Source organism: Dendronephthya gigantea, unplaced genomic scaffold, assembly GCF_004324835.1.
Source record: "Dendronephthya gigantea isolate DGI-Jeju-01 unplaced genomic scaffold, DenGig_1.0 000053F, whole genome shotgun sequence".
Classification (NCBI taxonomy): domain Eukaryota; kingdom Metazoa; phylum Cnidaria; class Anthozoa; order Malacalcyonacea; family Nephtheidae; genus Dendronephthya; species Dendronephthya gigantea.
This window is the reverse complement of record NW_021163063.1, coordinates 357,252-373,222: the sequence shown is the minus strand read 5'-3', so window position 1 is coordinate 373,222 and position 15,971 is coordinate 357,252. Positions and strand designations below refer to the sequence as shown.

General features: G+C 37.5%; 4 protein-coding genes across 4 annotated transcripts; all 4 read right to left on the bottom strand.

Moving 5' to 3' along the window:
* Positions 1-482: 482 nt before the first annotated feature.
* Positions 483-2,216, bottom strand: LOC114529108 (cholesterol 24-hydroxylase-like). Its single transcript, XM_028550855.1, has one exon. The coding sequence runs from the start codon at positions 2,098-2,100 to the stop codon at positions 574-576; it is 1,527 nt and encodes a 508-aa protein (XP_028406656.1). The 5' UTR covers positions 2,101-2,216; the 3' UTR covers positions 483-573.
* A 2,964-nt stretch (positions 2,217-5,180) lies between these two features.
* LOC114529034 (cholesterol 24-hydroxylase-like) lies at positions 5,181-6,806 on the bottom strand. The gene has a single exon (XM_028550759.1). The coding sequence runs from the start codon at positions 6,708-6,710 to the stop codon at positions 5,181-5,183; it is 1,530 nt and encodes a 509-aa protein (XP_028406560.1). The 5' UTR covers positions 6,711-6,806.
* A 2,721-nt stretch (positions 6,807-9,527) lies between these two features.
* Positions 9,528-10,954, bottom strand: LOC114529033 (cholesterol 24-hydroxylase-like). The gene is made up of 2 exons (XM_028550758.1): positions 9,814-10,954; positions 9,528-9,607 (listed from the first exon to the last, which is right to left on the bottom strand). Exons 1-2 carry the CDS (start codon positions 10,841-10,843, stop codon positions 9,528-9,530), a joined length of 1,110 nt encoding a protein of 369 aa, XP_028406559.1. The 5' UTR covers positions 10,844-10,954.
* A 3,062-nt stretch (positions 10,955-14,016) lies between these two features.
* On the bottom strand, positions 14,017-15,705 carry LOC114529022 (cholesterol 24-hydroxylase-like). Its single transcript, XM_028550748.1, has one exon. It carries the CDS (start codon positions 15,633-15,635, stop codon positions 14,307-14,309), a length of 1,329 nt encoding a protein of 442 aa, XP_028406549.1. The 5' UTR covers positions 15,636-15,705; the 3' UTR covers positions 14,017-14,306.
* Positions 15,706-15,971: the final 266 nt, after the last annotated feature.

Below are 15,971 nucleotides of genomic sequence, written 5' to 3'. Positions count from 1 at the left end.
GCATACCAAGATAAAAACAAATTTACATCCGGCTATTTCTCATCTGCGAAAATGACTTACGACTAAAGAGAAACCACTCTACACTACACTTAATTTATGCTATTTTACAGCTAAGATTGTACTGTACAATTACTTAATGGTTTCCGTGTTTGGCGCGGGGATGTTGCGAGAGTTAAGAAAAGCGCGCGAAGCACGGGAAAAGCGCGCGAAGCACGGGAAAAGCGCGCGAAACACATCATTGTTTTATAAAATAACATTGACAAGGCCTGAATTTAAATTTAAATTCTTTAACATTTTAATTTTCCGTGTTTGGGTGGCCTGATCCAAACACGAGCTTCGACCAATCAGAACACGCGTTACATGCATGTTTTTTTATAATAGGTTATTCCCAATAGATTCATTGTGTAAAGTATAGACAGAAAAAATTGACAAATACACAGCCAAATCTAAACTCCATGATTTTCAAAAATTTTAATCCACAAAAAGTTACAAATATTCCTGATACCATAGTCATATATATTTACCAACTTTGTGGGATATATAGTCAAAAGGTGTTCCAATTCGTTGCTTTGATTATTCACGTCTGCTGACTTTACACATCACACCGTCTCGTGGAGAAATTGTCAACTTTGCCATCATTCTATCGGTCTGTCCTGGCAATAGTTTGAATCGAAATTTGTGCAATAATTTTGCAAGAATAATCTTTGTTTCATACTTGGCAAAAGTCAGTCCAATGCAATTGTGTGGGCCAATGGAAAAAGGGATATGGGTCATGCTAAAATTAGGAATTTTCTCAGTTTCAGAGAAACGGTCAGGGTCAAAGACTTCTGGGTCCTTCCAAATTTCTGGGTTCATGCCAAAAAGAAGCGACCTGCTGTGAACTCCAGTTCCTTTGGGGATAAGGAATCCTCCAACGGTGATATTTTTTTTCAACGTCATTGCAGGGGCTTGTGCTATTGGGTGTTTCCTCAAAGATTCCTCAAATACGTTACCAAGATACGTCAATTTTGCCAAATCATCAAACTCAACATAATCACGCCCAGCAAGAACAGTGTCCAGCTCGTTCAAAAGTTTCTCCTCAACATGGGGATTATTGATGATTTCATACAAGGTAAAAGACAAGGAATTAGCAGTTGTCTCTTGTCCAGCGAGAAAAATGGTCAAAAATTCGTCAATTATATCATCCATTGACAAACTGCCATTTTTTATTAAAATGCTCAACAAGTCATCTGGAACAGCTTTCCCATTAGCAATGTCTTTCATTCGAGTTTTAATACAATCTGAGGCAAAAATTCTGAGAAATCGAACTGCAGCAATTTGCTTTCTTTTGGTAGCATTCTGGAAAAGCTTGAACTGGAATATTCCCAAAAGGGTGGGACTGAGAGGGATGTCGAAATTGTCCTGCACGCCAATGAGGTAATCCTTTACTGCTGCTGGAAAGGGGGAATTTGGGTCTTCAAGAGCATGCGTATTAATATTGAATGACACTTGACTTATAACTTCCAGAGTTACTTTGCCAAATTCTTGTACCATACTGGTCGGCTGGCCACCATCGACAACTGTATCCATCCGTGTTAAAAAGAGATCAGAGACATCATTGAAATTACTGATGAACTCTTTAAGGCTCTTACGATGAAATGCGGGATTCATAATTTGCCGATGTTTACGCCAGGATTCTTCGTTTGTGTTTGTCACCAAGCCATAACCAACTCCTCTCTCGCCATAAATAAAACCAACTTTGTCGTAAAGAAAGGGACTTCTATGCAGGCTCTTGTAATTGTCGATGAAAACATGTCGCAAATACGTCGCATCCGCCAGGAAAACTACAGGAATGTGCAAGAAATGTAAAACAAATATCGGTCCGTATTTGAGTCGTGTGTCCAACAGGAATTCGTCCAGTGTTCTACCGATCTCGGTTTCGTATTTCCAAGTATCAGGAAGATGACCAAATATGAAACTCGAGCGAGGTGGACCCGGCAAGTGATCGTTGATTTTGTGAACATAATACAAATATGCCACAAAGAAGACAGCGAACCCAAGACATCCAACCAGGATTGCAGAGAAAATGTACAATAACAAACTCAAAACTGAGACTGTCATTATAAACAAGTGTGGTATTTACGTCATCATGTAACTTGATATAGGTATATACATAATATACGATATCAGACTCGGTCTTTCGCAATTGACTTGATAGGAACAAACGCGCGAAACTGTTTACGTGTTGGAGAGAAACAGCGAACAGATTAATTTTGTGCATCAATAAACATCACTACATTGACTTTGTCATACATTAACCGCGTACTTGAACATAAGTGTTGAGAAAAATGAACGAGAAAAGGTTGTAAAATCATATTATACGATGTGAATAACTCGGAATATTCAAGCAATATATTTCTTACAAATGCACAGAATTGCAATAGAATGCAATGCACTAAAACTGTAGACATTCGTGCAGAGTTATTTCGCAATTTGCATATTAATAATAATTAGTATACTATGCAAATATTATCATTATTTTTGACTGAATAAAAGAAATATTTGTTAGCATAGTTACAAAGATCGACTTATTCAACGATAATATCGTCATTGCCATTGGCGATATACTTATTTAGTTCATGATCAAATGGATTGAATAATGCTGCTATTTCATTGCGGGTACATTCGTTTTGTTTTGCTATGCCTACAGCCTTACAGGGTGTATAAAAAAACGTTATACAGGGTGAGTAAAAAAAAACGGACACTTTGAAATTCAAATTAGTCGCATAGCGGCTGTAGCTGTAATGTGACAGAAGTTGCTTAAAATATTTCATAAGTATACGAGGCATATCATATTAATTAACCTAAGACATAAAGTTTGTTCCCTTTGGGAGTTAAAATGCATTCTAAGCTCTGTAAATACAAAAGAACAGTATTATCAAATCGTTTTTGCTGATTGTACATGGAAATTGTCATATTCCAGCCATAAGTTCGCAGCTAATTACTCCGGCGTCAGCGACGGAGTTGAAAATTCGCCCCGGTTTTGTTTTGTTTTTTTGTTTTTTTGTTTTTTTGTTTTTTTTTTTTTTTATTTTTCGTCGTCGCAAGTCTGTAATGGCGCGAAATATACTAGTATTAAAAACGTGTATGTGACCGTATTTATCTACGTCCCAGTCTTATCTCCCAAGAGTTGTGGTGCACAGCTTTGGCTAATTTTCCAATGCGCGATTCGATTTCGCTCGCATGATACGGCAATTCCTCCAAGAGGAACAAATAAACCGTTCTTTTCATGCTGTTCGATTAAGTTTAGATTGAATTGGGGTAAGAATATATTTAATACATGTAGACCCGGTCCTATTTTAATAATATCGCTGCTATTTCGCCGTTTAACAAGATGATGTGGTCGTGTATGGGCGCGTTGACACGTCGCGTAGTTTGCACAGGATCGAAGATTTAATACAACTATATAAGCGCGAATTCCAAAGGCAAAGTGTAAGACGAAGCGAATGTATCATGCGGTTTATTTACATTTTTGAACAATTGAACTTCTATACTGCGATGTGCTTCTGAATTTCGCGATCGAACATTTAGGTTCGTAAGGCATCTAAATGCGAATATGTATGCGAAACAATACGCGAACTGTATTGTTTATGTCCAGAAGCTCTATATTGAAGACTGGCACGTGCGCCGGAGTTAACGCCAGAACGGCGTCTTGTTTGAATTTCAAAGGTGTCCTTTTTTTTTGACTCACCCTGTATAATTCCCAGAGCCAGATGCCTGCATTCTTTTGTTATTGAATAGAAGCGAACATATATGAATATTTAAGTGTTTGATGGTTTTTTAGCATCCTGTAGACTTGTCCTTAGTCAAGACTACCTCGTTCCCAGGTTGAATTGGACCTGAAAGCAGCGTTTTCGAAGAGTTTTCGACTTCTTTGTGGTCAAAAAAACACGATGGACTATTCTCGTTGATTTTGTGAATATAATACAAAGTGTATATGTACGATTATAAACTTAAAAATCGATTCAGGTTCGCAAAACAAGATATGTTAACATATTCCATATTGAATTGCACAGCCAAAGCAAGTAAATTAAATTTTGCAAATAAAACCTGGTTTACACTATTTAAGGCCTTATTTAGTGGCACTACAAGTCTAAAATGGGATTTTTACCAACTAATATTCGCGGAGACGAAAAATCAAGGCTAGTTTTAATGAATTCATTGTGAAGATAAAAAATTAAAAGTAGGCTACAGGGTGAAGTTGTGTAAGACTAGTTAACTTTTAACTGTAGTTAAGGACAGAATTGGCCTATCAGAGTTGTGTATTTCTGAGTTAACTAGGAGTTGACTATGCAAAGTGTACTTAAAGACAGTGGCCTAGCCAGCACGATAATCAGGATTAATTTCTTATTTTTCAAATCAATTGTCTTTACAGTCTGTTAACATGAATATACAAATATGCCCCCCCCCCAGTTATCGATGCTGGCTACGCCCCTGGTTAAAGAGTTTTATACAATCAGCCCCAGTATCCAGGTGGGTTTATACAGTGGCCTCTGCGTATCGGTTCTGCATGCTCATAACAATGGGTAGACTACTTGAAAGCACGTTTATTACTTTTCTAATTTCTAAACAAAAAACTCAAGCTTATAAACAATTATTGGATGAGGTTTTTGTGATAGGCAGAGTTATCAAGGTCGAGCCTTCGGCTCGGCTGATAACGCTTACCTCGACCGTGATAACTCTGCATATCACAAAAACCGAATTTAATAATTGTTTTATTATACATTTGAAGAATAGTAAACACAGTATTAACGAATGAAAAACCTTATTTAATAGCAACATTCAAAAATACATCAATTAAATACATAAATATATTCAAATGAATACCGCTTGTTAACCACCGCAGGCTCACTAATTATGCAAGGCGTTTGTTTATATTCCGGACTGTATCCCACCTTTAAACAAATACACAAGCAACTCTACACTTGATTCAAAGGTGAAAAATAACTTATTTATTGTCATAGTTAGATTCAATAATACAGTCTAATAACTAAATTTAAATTGTTTTACCATCCAAATTAACAAAAAGAGTTACATCACGTGAAATATTCAATACAAGAATCTTCGTGGAATGCAAAAGAAGAAGTGTTTATTACAACCAACCAAATGTTATACATAACATACCAAATGTTTTGCATTCATTATTCACGTCTACTGACTTCACACATCACCCCGTCTCGTGGAGTAATTGTCAGTCTTTCCAACATTCTGTCAGTCTGACCTGGCAATAGTTTGAATTGAAACTTCCGCAATAATTTTGCAAGAATAACTTTTAACTCAAACTTTGCAAACATCTGTCCGATGCAACTACGCGGGCCAAAGGAAAAGGGAAAATGGGTCGTGCTGAAATTTAGAATATTCTCAGTATCGCAAAAACGCTCTGGCTCAAAGACCTCAGGATCCTTCCAAATTGCAGCGTTCATTCCAAAAAACAGCGCAGAAGTGTGAATTGAATTTCCTTTTGGAATGATATAACCGCCAACTGTGATGTCCTCCGTCGACACCATTGCTGGTGATTGAATCGGTATGGGGTGTTTTCTTAGGCTTTCCTCTAAAACGTGACCAAGATATTTCAATTTTGTCAAATCGTTAAACTCAACATAATCACGTTCCCCAAGCACCTGGTCCAGCTCATTCAAAAGTTTCTCCTGAACATGAGGATTTGCGATGATTTCATACAAGGCAAATCCCAGAGAACTCGCAGTTGTTTCCTGTCCGGCGAGAAAAACGGTCACAAACTCATCAATCATATCATCCATTGACAAACTGCCATCTTTTATTAAAATGCTCAACAAGTCATCTGGAACAGATTTCCCATCAGAAATGTCTTTCATTCGAGTTTTGATACAATCCGAGGCAAACATTCTGAGAAATCGAGCTGCAGCAATTTCCTTTTTTTTGGTGGCATTCTGGAAAGGCTTGAATTGAAATATTCCAAGAAGGGTTGAACTGAGAGGGATTTTGTAAATATCCTGCATACCACTGAAGTAGTCCCTTACTGCTGCTGGAAAGGGGGAATTTGAGTCTTCAATAGCATTGGTTTTGATGTTAAAAGATACTAGACTTATAGTGTCCAAGGTTACTTTCGCAAATTCCTCCACCATACTCGTCGGCTGGCCACCATCGACAACTGAATCCATCCGGATCATAAACATATCAGAGACATCATTGAAATTACTGATGAACTCTTTAAGGCACTTGCGATGAAATGCGGGATTCATAATTTGCCGATGTTTGCGCCAGGATTCTTTGTTTGTGTTGCTTACTAAACCATAACCAACTCCTCTCTCGCCATAAACAAAACCAATTTTGTCGTACAAGAAGGGACTCTTATGTAGGCTGTTGTAATTGTCTATGAAAACATGTCGCAAATACGTCGCATCCGCCAAGAAGACAATAGGCATGTGTAGAAAATGTAAGACAAATATCGGTCCGTATTCAAGTCCTATTTTCACCAGGAATTCGTTTTGTGTTCGGCCTGTTGCAGTTTGGTATCTCTGAATATCAGGAAGATGACCAAATATGAAGCTTGAACGAGGTGGCCCCGGCAAATGATCGTTGATTTTGTGAATGTAATACAAATATGCCACAGAAAAGAGAACGAAGCCGAGACATCCAACCAAGACTGCGCCGAACGTGTACGATAATAAACTCAAAACAGAGAAAGCCATTCTATGTATTCGTAAGCATTCCACGGGCTAAATTTTCAAGCAAAATGCGAAATATTTCGCGTGCTTCTTTTGAATTGTTAGCGACGAAGCTGTGACCCTTTGTGCCACTATTGTGCAATATTGAATCATTTGAATGTTACGGTTTGATTTCCACTTACAGCGAAATCGTTCACTAGCGAAATATTTGCATATTTTCTTTTGAATTTTGAAAGCATAAATAAAACAGTGCGACTTGACTGTTCTCAATTCAAAGGAAAATATGCAAATATTTCGCTAGCGAACGATTTCGCTGTAAGTGGATTCTGCCCTTAGGGTTCAGTCAAGTGTTTATAAGTACGTAATTCAATCCGATGCGATGGTAAAAAAGAGTTCAAAGTGACAAAGTTATCAGTTGAACAATCTTTATACATATTAGGGGTCTTTACGAAGAAATGGATAAAATATTTGAATTAGATCTCAATTAAGAGGAGAAAGAGAGATTTTGACTTCGGTTTAGTCTAAAAAAACTCGATTTTGGCTTTAATTCTGCATTGGTTTGAATGACCAGGTCATTCTGTTTATGTCGCTTACTAAGGCCCTGTTTATATGAGAGGCGAGACGGGACGTTTGCCGGGACGGGACGATGACCGGGATCTCGCCATGTATATGTTTGTATAATATTTTTCCTGCTGTGTTTATATGAAGGCGGGACGTTTTTTGTCCCGTCCCGCCTAGGCGGGATCCCGCTTTGAGCAACCAGGATCCCGCTTTAAGCGGGACGTTTTTTGTCATATAAACGCTCCATCCCGCTTTGATCGGGACAATATTACGCTGACATTGCACTATTTGATTATTGTCACGCGTCATCCAAACAGACAAAGTTCCAATATGGCCATTTTCAATGATTTTCATAAACTTCCCGGGTATTCTCGCGAGAAAACATCCCGTATAAAACAATCATGTAAACGCGAGATGGAAAAACGTCCCGTCCCGGCAAACGTCCGGTCTCGCCTCTCATATAAACAGGGCCTAAATATTCCTGTTAAACGCTGGGCCTCAGAATGTAAATCAAAAACCGTCGCACGCTCTTGGTTGGCAGATTAAGACTGTAAAGGAAGGACGACTTACGGATGAAATCAGTTTAAATATTGTAAGGAAAGAGTACGGGGCAAATTTACAAACGAACAATGTTCAATTTGCAATGTCGTTTGGGATGTTAATTGAGATAGTATGACACTGGATTTGTACATTTGAAACGTTGGTGTTCCAAGGATGATATATATAGTCAGTCACTCGCTGCAGATTTGTATTTTGGCATTTAACCATAGTTACCCGAAAATGTGTTTTGTAACAGCATTAAATCATTCAGTTAGCATATTGATCCATCACAATTAGTATAAATGATTAATATTATCCAATAGTATTAAAACATGATTGATCCAGTTAGATTTCATGCACGACTGTCAATCATGTTTTATTGTTTTTATTGAGCTAATCAAAGGAAGTTAACATGCATGGTAAAAAACAAGGGTAACGGATAACCGGATAAAATATTTATTAAAACCAACCATATATTAATTAAAAAGAAAGGTGTTTTTGCGTAAGCTCTTGTAATGGTCGATGAAAACTTCCTCTTAAATAAGTCGCATCCGCCAAGAACACGAAAGGCAAGTGTAGAAAATGTAATACAAATATCGGTCCGTATTCAAGTCGTATTTTTAGCAGAAATTCGTTCAGTGTTCTCCCTGTGTATGAATATAAACCATGATAAATCTTGTCTAAGAAAATATTAGGCTTTAACAGCCACTCCAGTGGTTGTTAAATATCTTATTTTGTATCAGAGCCTGCCTGAACCCTTGCCAGATCAGGCAGATTAAACCAATATAAAGTGACTACAGGCTATAGCCTGTACTATAGTATACTATAGTATATCTTGATCAGCTAAAGATATACAGTCTGCCACATACCCACAAACTTATAAATTGCACTCTACTAAACGTTTGGCCAACCATTGCAACCAACGCTAATCTGCATGGCTACCAACTTTGTGATATGTCATCTATAGCATTGTCTGGGTATGGTTCAGGCATTTATTAATGTGTTAAAAGTAAAAAACCTTTTAGCTCATCACTTCTGAAGATGAAGGACAACAAGAAGAAAATACACGGGAGTTGTACTGACTACATAAATGATTCCACGCACAACGACACCATTCAGATTTTGTTGCTCACCTGCATGTTTTGGGAAGGCCGTTATTCGCTGAATTTTCAATATGAATATTAATTTTCGTGAGAATAAATGATCAGTAGAAAAAAGCTCAGTAAAATTTATATCTACTATTCGATATTAGCTCACAACTCGCATTGGAAGTGAAAATAAAAGCAATATTGTTATTGAATTCTGAAGATTTACTTTAAACTTTCAAAGTGAACAAGTTCTTTTATTGAAAACTTACAAAGACCTTATTTAAAAATATTATAATCATTCACAGCGGAAGATCGTTAAAGTGGGCGGCCAATTAGCCAATATTCCATAGATACATGTTAACTGATCGTAAAAACAATCAAATAGAAAACTAGGAACTAGTAATAATGCTGAAAGTGAATATATGAATATCAGTCTCCATTTAAAGAACTTTCGTTCAATCACAAAGTCTAATAAGTAAATTTGCATTGTTTTATTATCCAACCTAAACTTTTTAGTCTTTCTAGAAATTTACGCCACTATAACTAATTTATATAGATTTAATACGTGGAATATTCAATACACCAATCTTTGTGGAATGCGAAAGAAAAGGTGTTTATTACAAGAGGTTAACATACCCATTGTTTTCCACCATTATTCACGTCTGCTGACTTCACACATCACACCGTCTCGTGGAGTAATTGTCAGTCTTTCCAACATTCTGTCAGTCTGACCTGGCAATAGTTTGAATTGAAACTTCCGCAATAGTTTTGCAAGAAAAACTTTTGACTCAAACTTTGCAAACATCTGTCCGAGGCAACTATGCTGGCCAAAGGAAAAGGGGAAATGGGTCGTGCTGAAATTTGGAATGTTCTCAGTATTGGAAAAAAGATTTTTGGGTCCTTCCAAATTTCAGGGTTCATTCCAAAAAGTATCCCACTTGTGTGAATAAAATCCCCTTTTGGAACAATATAACCACCAATGGTGATGTCTTCTGTCGACACCATTCCTGGTACTTGTGCCGTTACAGGGTGTTTTCTCAAGTTTTCCTCCAAAACCTGCCCAAGATATGTCAACTTTGCCAAATCACTAAACTCAACATAATCACGCCCAGCAAGAACAGTGTCCAGCTCGTTCAAAAGTTTCTCCTCAACATGGGGATTATTGATGATTTCATACAAGGTAAAAGACAATGAATTAGCAGTTGTCTCTTGTCCAGCGAGAAAAATGGTTACAAATTCGTCAATTATATCATCCATTGACAAACTGCCATCTTTTATTAAAATGCTTAACAAGTCATCTGGAACAGCTTTCCCATCACCAATGTCTTTTATTCGAGTTTTGATACAATCCGAGGCAAACATTCTGAGAAATCGAGCTGCAGCAATTTGCTTTCTTTTGGTGGCATTCTGGAAAAGCTTGAACTGGAATATTCCCAGAAGAGTGGGGCTGAAAGGGTTGTCGAGATTGTCTTGCACGCCACTGAGGTAATCCTTTACTGCTGCTGAAAAGGGGGAATTTGTGTCCTCAAGAGCATGGGTATTAATACTGAATGACACTTGACTTATAACTTCCAGAGTTACTTTGCCAAATTCTTGTACCATACTGGTCGGCTGGCCACCATCGACAATTGTATCCATCCGTGTTGAAAACAGATCAGAGACATAATTGAAATTACTGACAAATTCTTTAAGGCTCTTACGATAAAATGCGGGATTCATAATTTGCCGATGTTTGCGCCAGAATTCTTCGTTTGTGCTGGTCAATAAGCCACAACCAGCTCCTCTCTCGCCATAAACAAAACCAGCTTTACTGTAAAGGAAGGGACTTCTATGCAGGCTCTTGTAATTGTCGATGAAAACATGTCGCAAATACGTCGCATCCGCCAAGAACACGAAAGGCAAATGTAGAAAATGTAAGACAAATATCGGTCCGTATTCAAGTCGTATTTTCAGCAGAAATTCGCTCATTGTTCTGCCTGTTGAGGTTTTGTATCTCTCAATATCAAGAAGATGACCAAAGATGAAACTCGAACGTGGTGGCCCTGGCAAATGATCGTTGATTTTGTGAACATAATACAAATATGCCACAGAGAAGACAGCGAACCCAAGACATGCAATCAGGATTGCAGAGAAAATGTACAATAACAAACTCAAAACTGAGACTGCCATTATAAATAGGACTACGGTATCGCGGTCTTTCGCAAGAGACTTGATAGAAACTAACACGCGAAACTGTTTACGTGTTCGAAAGGAACAGAGAATGGATTTTGTGCATCAATACACATTACTATATTGACTTTGTCATACATTGAACAAAGACAATCATCATAAATTGTCTTACTTGAACATAAGTGTTAAGAAAAATTAACAAGAAAGGGTTGTAAAATCATATTATACGATGTGTTGGTGAATAACTCGGAATATTCAAGCAATACATGTTATTACAAATGCACAGAATTGCAATAAAATGCAATGCACTAAAACTGTGGACATTCGTGCAGAATCATTTCGCAAATTGCATATTAATAATAATTAGTATACTATGCAATTATTATCATTATTTTTGACTTGATAAAAGAAATATTGGTTTTAGCATAGTTACAAAGAACGACCTATTTAAAGATAACATTGTCATTGCCTTTGGCGATATACTTGATTGGTTGAAATGGATTGAATACGAGTACATTCGAGTACATTCGAGTTCATTACGAGTACATTCATTACGAGTACATTCGTTTTATTTTACTATGACTACAGCCTTACAGGGTGTATAAAAAGAACGCGACATAATTCCCAGAGGCCTGCAGTTTTTTGTTATTGAATAGAAGCGCGCATATATGAATATATATGCATGTTTGCAGTTTTTTATACATCCTTTAGACTTGTCCTTAATCAAGACCATCCTTGTTCTCAGAGACAAGACATGCAATATTTTCAATTGAAATATACACTGGCGGTCAAAAAGAACTGCTCAAACGTTGCTATTATCGTATGTAACAGGAATTGTAACAATCAATCTTTTATTGTACACTAGCGGTAAAAAAAAACTGTTTAGATACAAATTCATAAAGAAGAAGCGAATATAGGATAGAGCTTCATAGGCATTTTGGATAATTCTCTTATTCCAAGCAATATTTCAGTAATGTAATGCAACCTGCCACACTTCCAAGATAGTCAAACAATGGTTTCATGGGAAGAGGGAGTGACAGAAATGGATTGGCTGACAGTCAAAAGACCTTAACCCTATTGAAAATCTGTGGGACAATGTCAATGGGATAGTCCAAGAAAGAAATTAACTCATAAAGCGTCCATGATTTATGTGTTGCTGTAAAGACTGTCCATAGGATGAATTTCTTTTGACCACTTAAGATTACCACCTTAACAGAAAGTATGCCACGCCGGTATAAGGCCGTCATCAATTATAAGGCCAAAGGAGGGTCAACAAAATATCAATATTTCATATAGCTTAGCATGTAATCTAGTCTATATTTACTCGTATATATTGTTAGAGGGACAGTTACGTTCATTTGAGAGCATTTTAACTTGTTTTGAGCGGTTTTTTTTGACCGCCAGTGTATTTGCCTAAGGCTAAGCGTAGAAATCCCAAGAATTAATTCCTCACTCCAGTTACGCTCTGAGTTCAGTGACGTCATACTGATCCTGAAGCTCAAGCCTTAGACCCACTTATGACGACGTCGCTGAATTCACAGCGCAACAGAGTGAGAAAATGTAAAGGCTCGAATTAAATTTTTTCAAATATTTATTGAGATTTCTATGTCCAAGCGTACATTATGTGCTAATGTCAATCAGACCCGCATCCCGGTTGGCCTTGCATGGGGTCTGGTTCGGGCATTTATTAATGTGTGAAAAGTGAAAAACCTTTTAGCTCATCACTTCTGAAGATGGACAAGAAGAAAATACACAGGAGTTGTACTGACTACATAAATAGGGACCTTAAGCATATTGGACGGAAACACGACCACGACGCGGCTGAAATTCTCCTTTAAATAAATGCTTAAGCAAAGTGGTTGTTGCATATTATTATTTGTACCGATTTAGTGAGATATAAGGCGTTAAAAACATTGTGTTTATGTTTAAGGACAATTCTATAGAGCCTAATTCGAGGTAGGGATCGCTGGGTCGTGAAATTCAACCGTTCTAGGCACGACGTAAATAACGACGTTTTCCCGTTTTAAACATAACGAAGACGACGTCTAAAACCCATCATGGGGTCTTTAATTATTCATTTCTTTTCAATGAGCCATTGTATTGATAGCCGTCGTCGTCGCATTCGCGTCCTATACATGCTTAAAGGCTAATTTCCACTCCGGAAAACGAGCAGCGGATCGGATCGGATTTTTTTCCGAGCTGGTCCGATCCATGAAGTGATTTCGGATCGGATAAAAAAAGTTAAAAACTATTTGAACTTTTTTTTATCCTGTCTCGGACGCTTTCGGATCAATATAAGCCAAAAATTTCAACAGACGGCGCACGCGCGGATTATCTTTCGTTCCGATCCGATCCGCTGCTCGTTTTCCGGAGTGGAAATTAGCCTAAAGGTCCCTAATGATTCCACGCACAACGAAAACATATCAGATTTCGTTGTTCGTTCACCTGCATGTTTTCGAAAGGCCGTTATTCGCTGAATTTTCAATATTAATATTAATTTTCGTGAGAATAAATTATCAATAGCAAAAAGCTGAGTAAAATTTATATCTACTATATATAGATATCAGCTCACAACTCCCACGAAAGTGAATACGAAAGCAATAATGTTATTGAAGTCTGACGATTTATTTAAAAGTTTAAAAGTGAATAAGTTCTTTTAATGAAAACTGGTTACAAACTGACCTTATTTAATAATATCATAGTCATTCACACCGGAAGATCGTTAAAGTGGGGGGCTAGCTAATATTACATAGATACATGTTAGCTGACCGTAAAAACAATCAATTAGAAACTAGGAACTAATAATAATGCTGAAAGTGAATATATGAATATTAGGCATAGGTTATACGTCGCATTTTGGTCGCGTTGAATGTAATTTAAACAATAGATAATGAGATGATAATGAAGCTTAATAAGCTTGATGAAGCTTAATGAAGCTTAATTAATGAAGCTTAATAAGCTTAATACCATCTCTATCTATTGTTAGAATTGCATTCGACGCGACCAAAATGCAACGTATAACCTAGGTCTTAATCACACATTTAACGATTTCGCCGTCTATGATGATTCAATCACAACGTCCAATAAGTAAATTTGCATTGTTTTATCATCCAACCTAAACTAAGTCTTTCTAGAGAGTTACACCACTATAACTAATTTATATAGATTTAATACGCGGAATATTCAATAAACCAATCTTTGTGGAGTGCAAAAGAAGAAGTGTTTATTACAAGAGGTTAACATACCAAATGTTTTGCATTCATTATTCACGTCTGCTGACTTCACACATGACACCGTCTCGTGGAGTAATTGTCAGTCTTTCCAAAATTCTGTCAGTCTGACCTGGCAATAGTTTGAATTGAAACTTCCGCAATAATTTTGCAAGAATAACTTTTGACTCAAACTTTGCAAACATCTGTCCGATGCAACTATGCTGGCCAAAGGAAAAGGGGAAATGGGTCGTGCTGAAATTTGGAATGTTCTCAGTATTGGAGAAACGCTCTGGCTCAAAGACCTCAGGGTCCTTCCAAATTTCAGGGTTCATTCCAAAAAGTATCCCACTTGTGTGAATGAAATCCCCTTTTGGAACAATATAACCACCAATGGTGACGTCTTCTGTCGACACCATTCCTGGCAATTGTGCCGTTATTGGGTGTTTTCGTGAGTTTTCCTCTAAAACCTGACCAAGATACGTCAATTTCGCTAAATCATCAAACTCAACATAATCACGTCCAGCAAGAACAGTGTCCAGCTCGTTCAAAAGTTCCTCCTCAACATGGGGATTGCTAATGATTTCGTACAAGGCAAAAGACAAAGAATTAGCAGTTGTCTCTTGTCCAGCGAGAAAAATGGTTACAAATTCGTCAATTATATCCTCCATTGACAAACTGCCATCTTTTATTAAAATACTCAACAAGTCGTCTGGAACAGCTTTCCCATTAGCAATGTCTTTCATTCGAGTTTTAATACAATCCGAGGCAAACATTCTGAGAAATCGAGCTGCAGCAATTTGCTTTCTTTTGATGGCATTCTGGAAAAGCTTGAACTGGAATATTCCCAGAAGGGTGTGGCTGACGGGGATGTTGAAATTGTCCTGCACGCCACTGAGGTAATCCTTTACTGCTGCTGGAAAGGGGGAATTTGAGTCTTCAAGAGCATGCGTATTAAAATTGAATGACACTTGACTTGTAACTTCCAGAGTTACTTTGCCAAATTCTTGTACCATACTGGTCGGCTGGCCACCATCGACAATTGTATCCATCCGTGTTGAAAACAGATCAGAGACATAATTGAAATTACTGACAAATTCTTTAAGGCTCTTACGATGAAATGCTGGATTCATAATTTGCCGATGTTTGCGCCAGGATTCTTCGTTTGTGCTGGTCAATAAGCCACAACCAGCTCCTCTCTCGCCATAAACAAAACCAGCTTTACTGTAAAGGAAGGGACTTCTATGCAGGCTCTTGTAATTGTCGATGAAAACATGTCGCAAATACGTCGCATCTGCCAAGAACACGAAAGTCAAGTGTAGAAAATGTAAGACAAATATCGGTCCGTATTCAAGTCGTATTTTCAGCAGAAATTCGCTCATTGTTCTGCCTGTTGAGGTTTTGTATCTCTCAATATCAAGAAGATGACCAAAGATGAAACTCGAACGTGGTGGCCCTGGCAAATGATCGTTGATTTTGTGAACATAATACAAATATGCCGCAGCAAAGACAGCGAACATAAGACATCCAACCAGGATTGCTGAGAAAATGTACAACAACAAACTCAAAACTGAGACTGCCATTATAAGCAAGATTACGATATCAGACTCGGTCTTTCGTAAGTAACTTGATAGAAACTAACGCGCTAAACTGTTTACGAGTTCGAAAGGAACAACGAATTGATTTTGTGCATCAATACACATCACTACATTGACTTT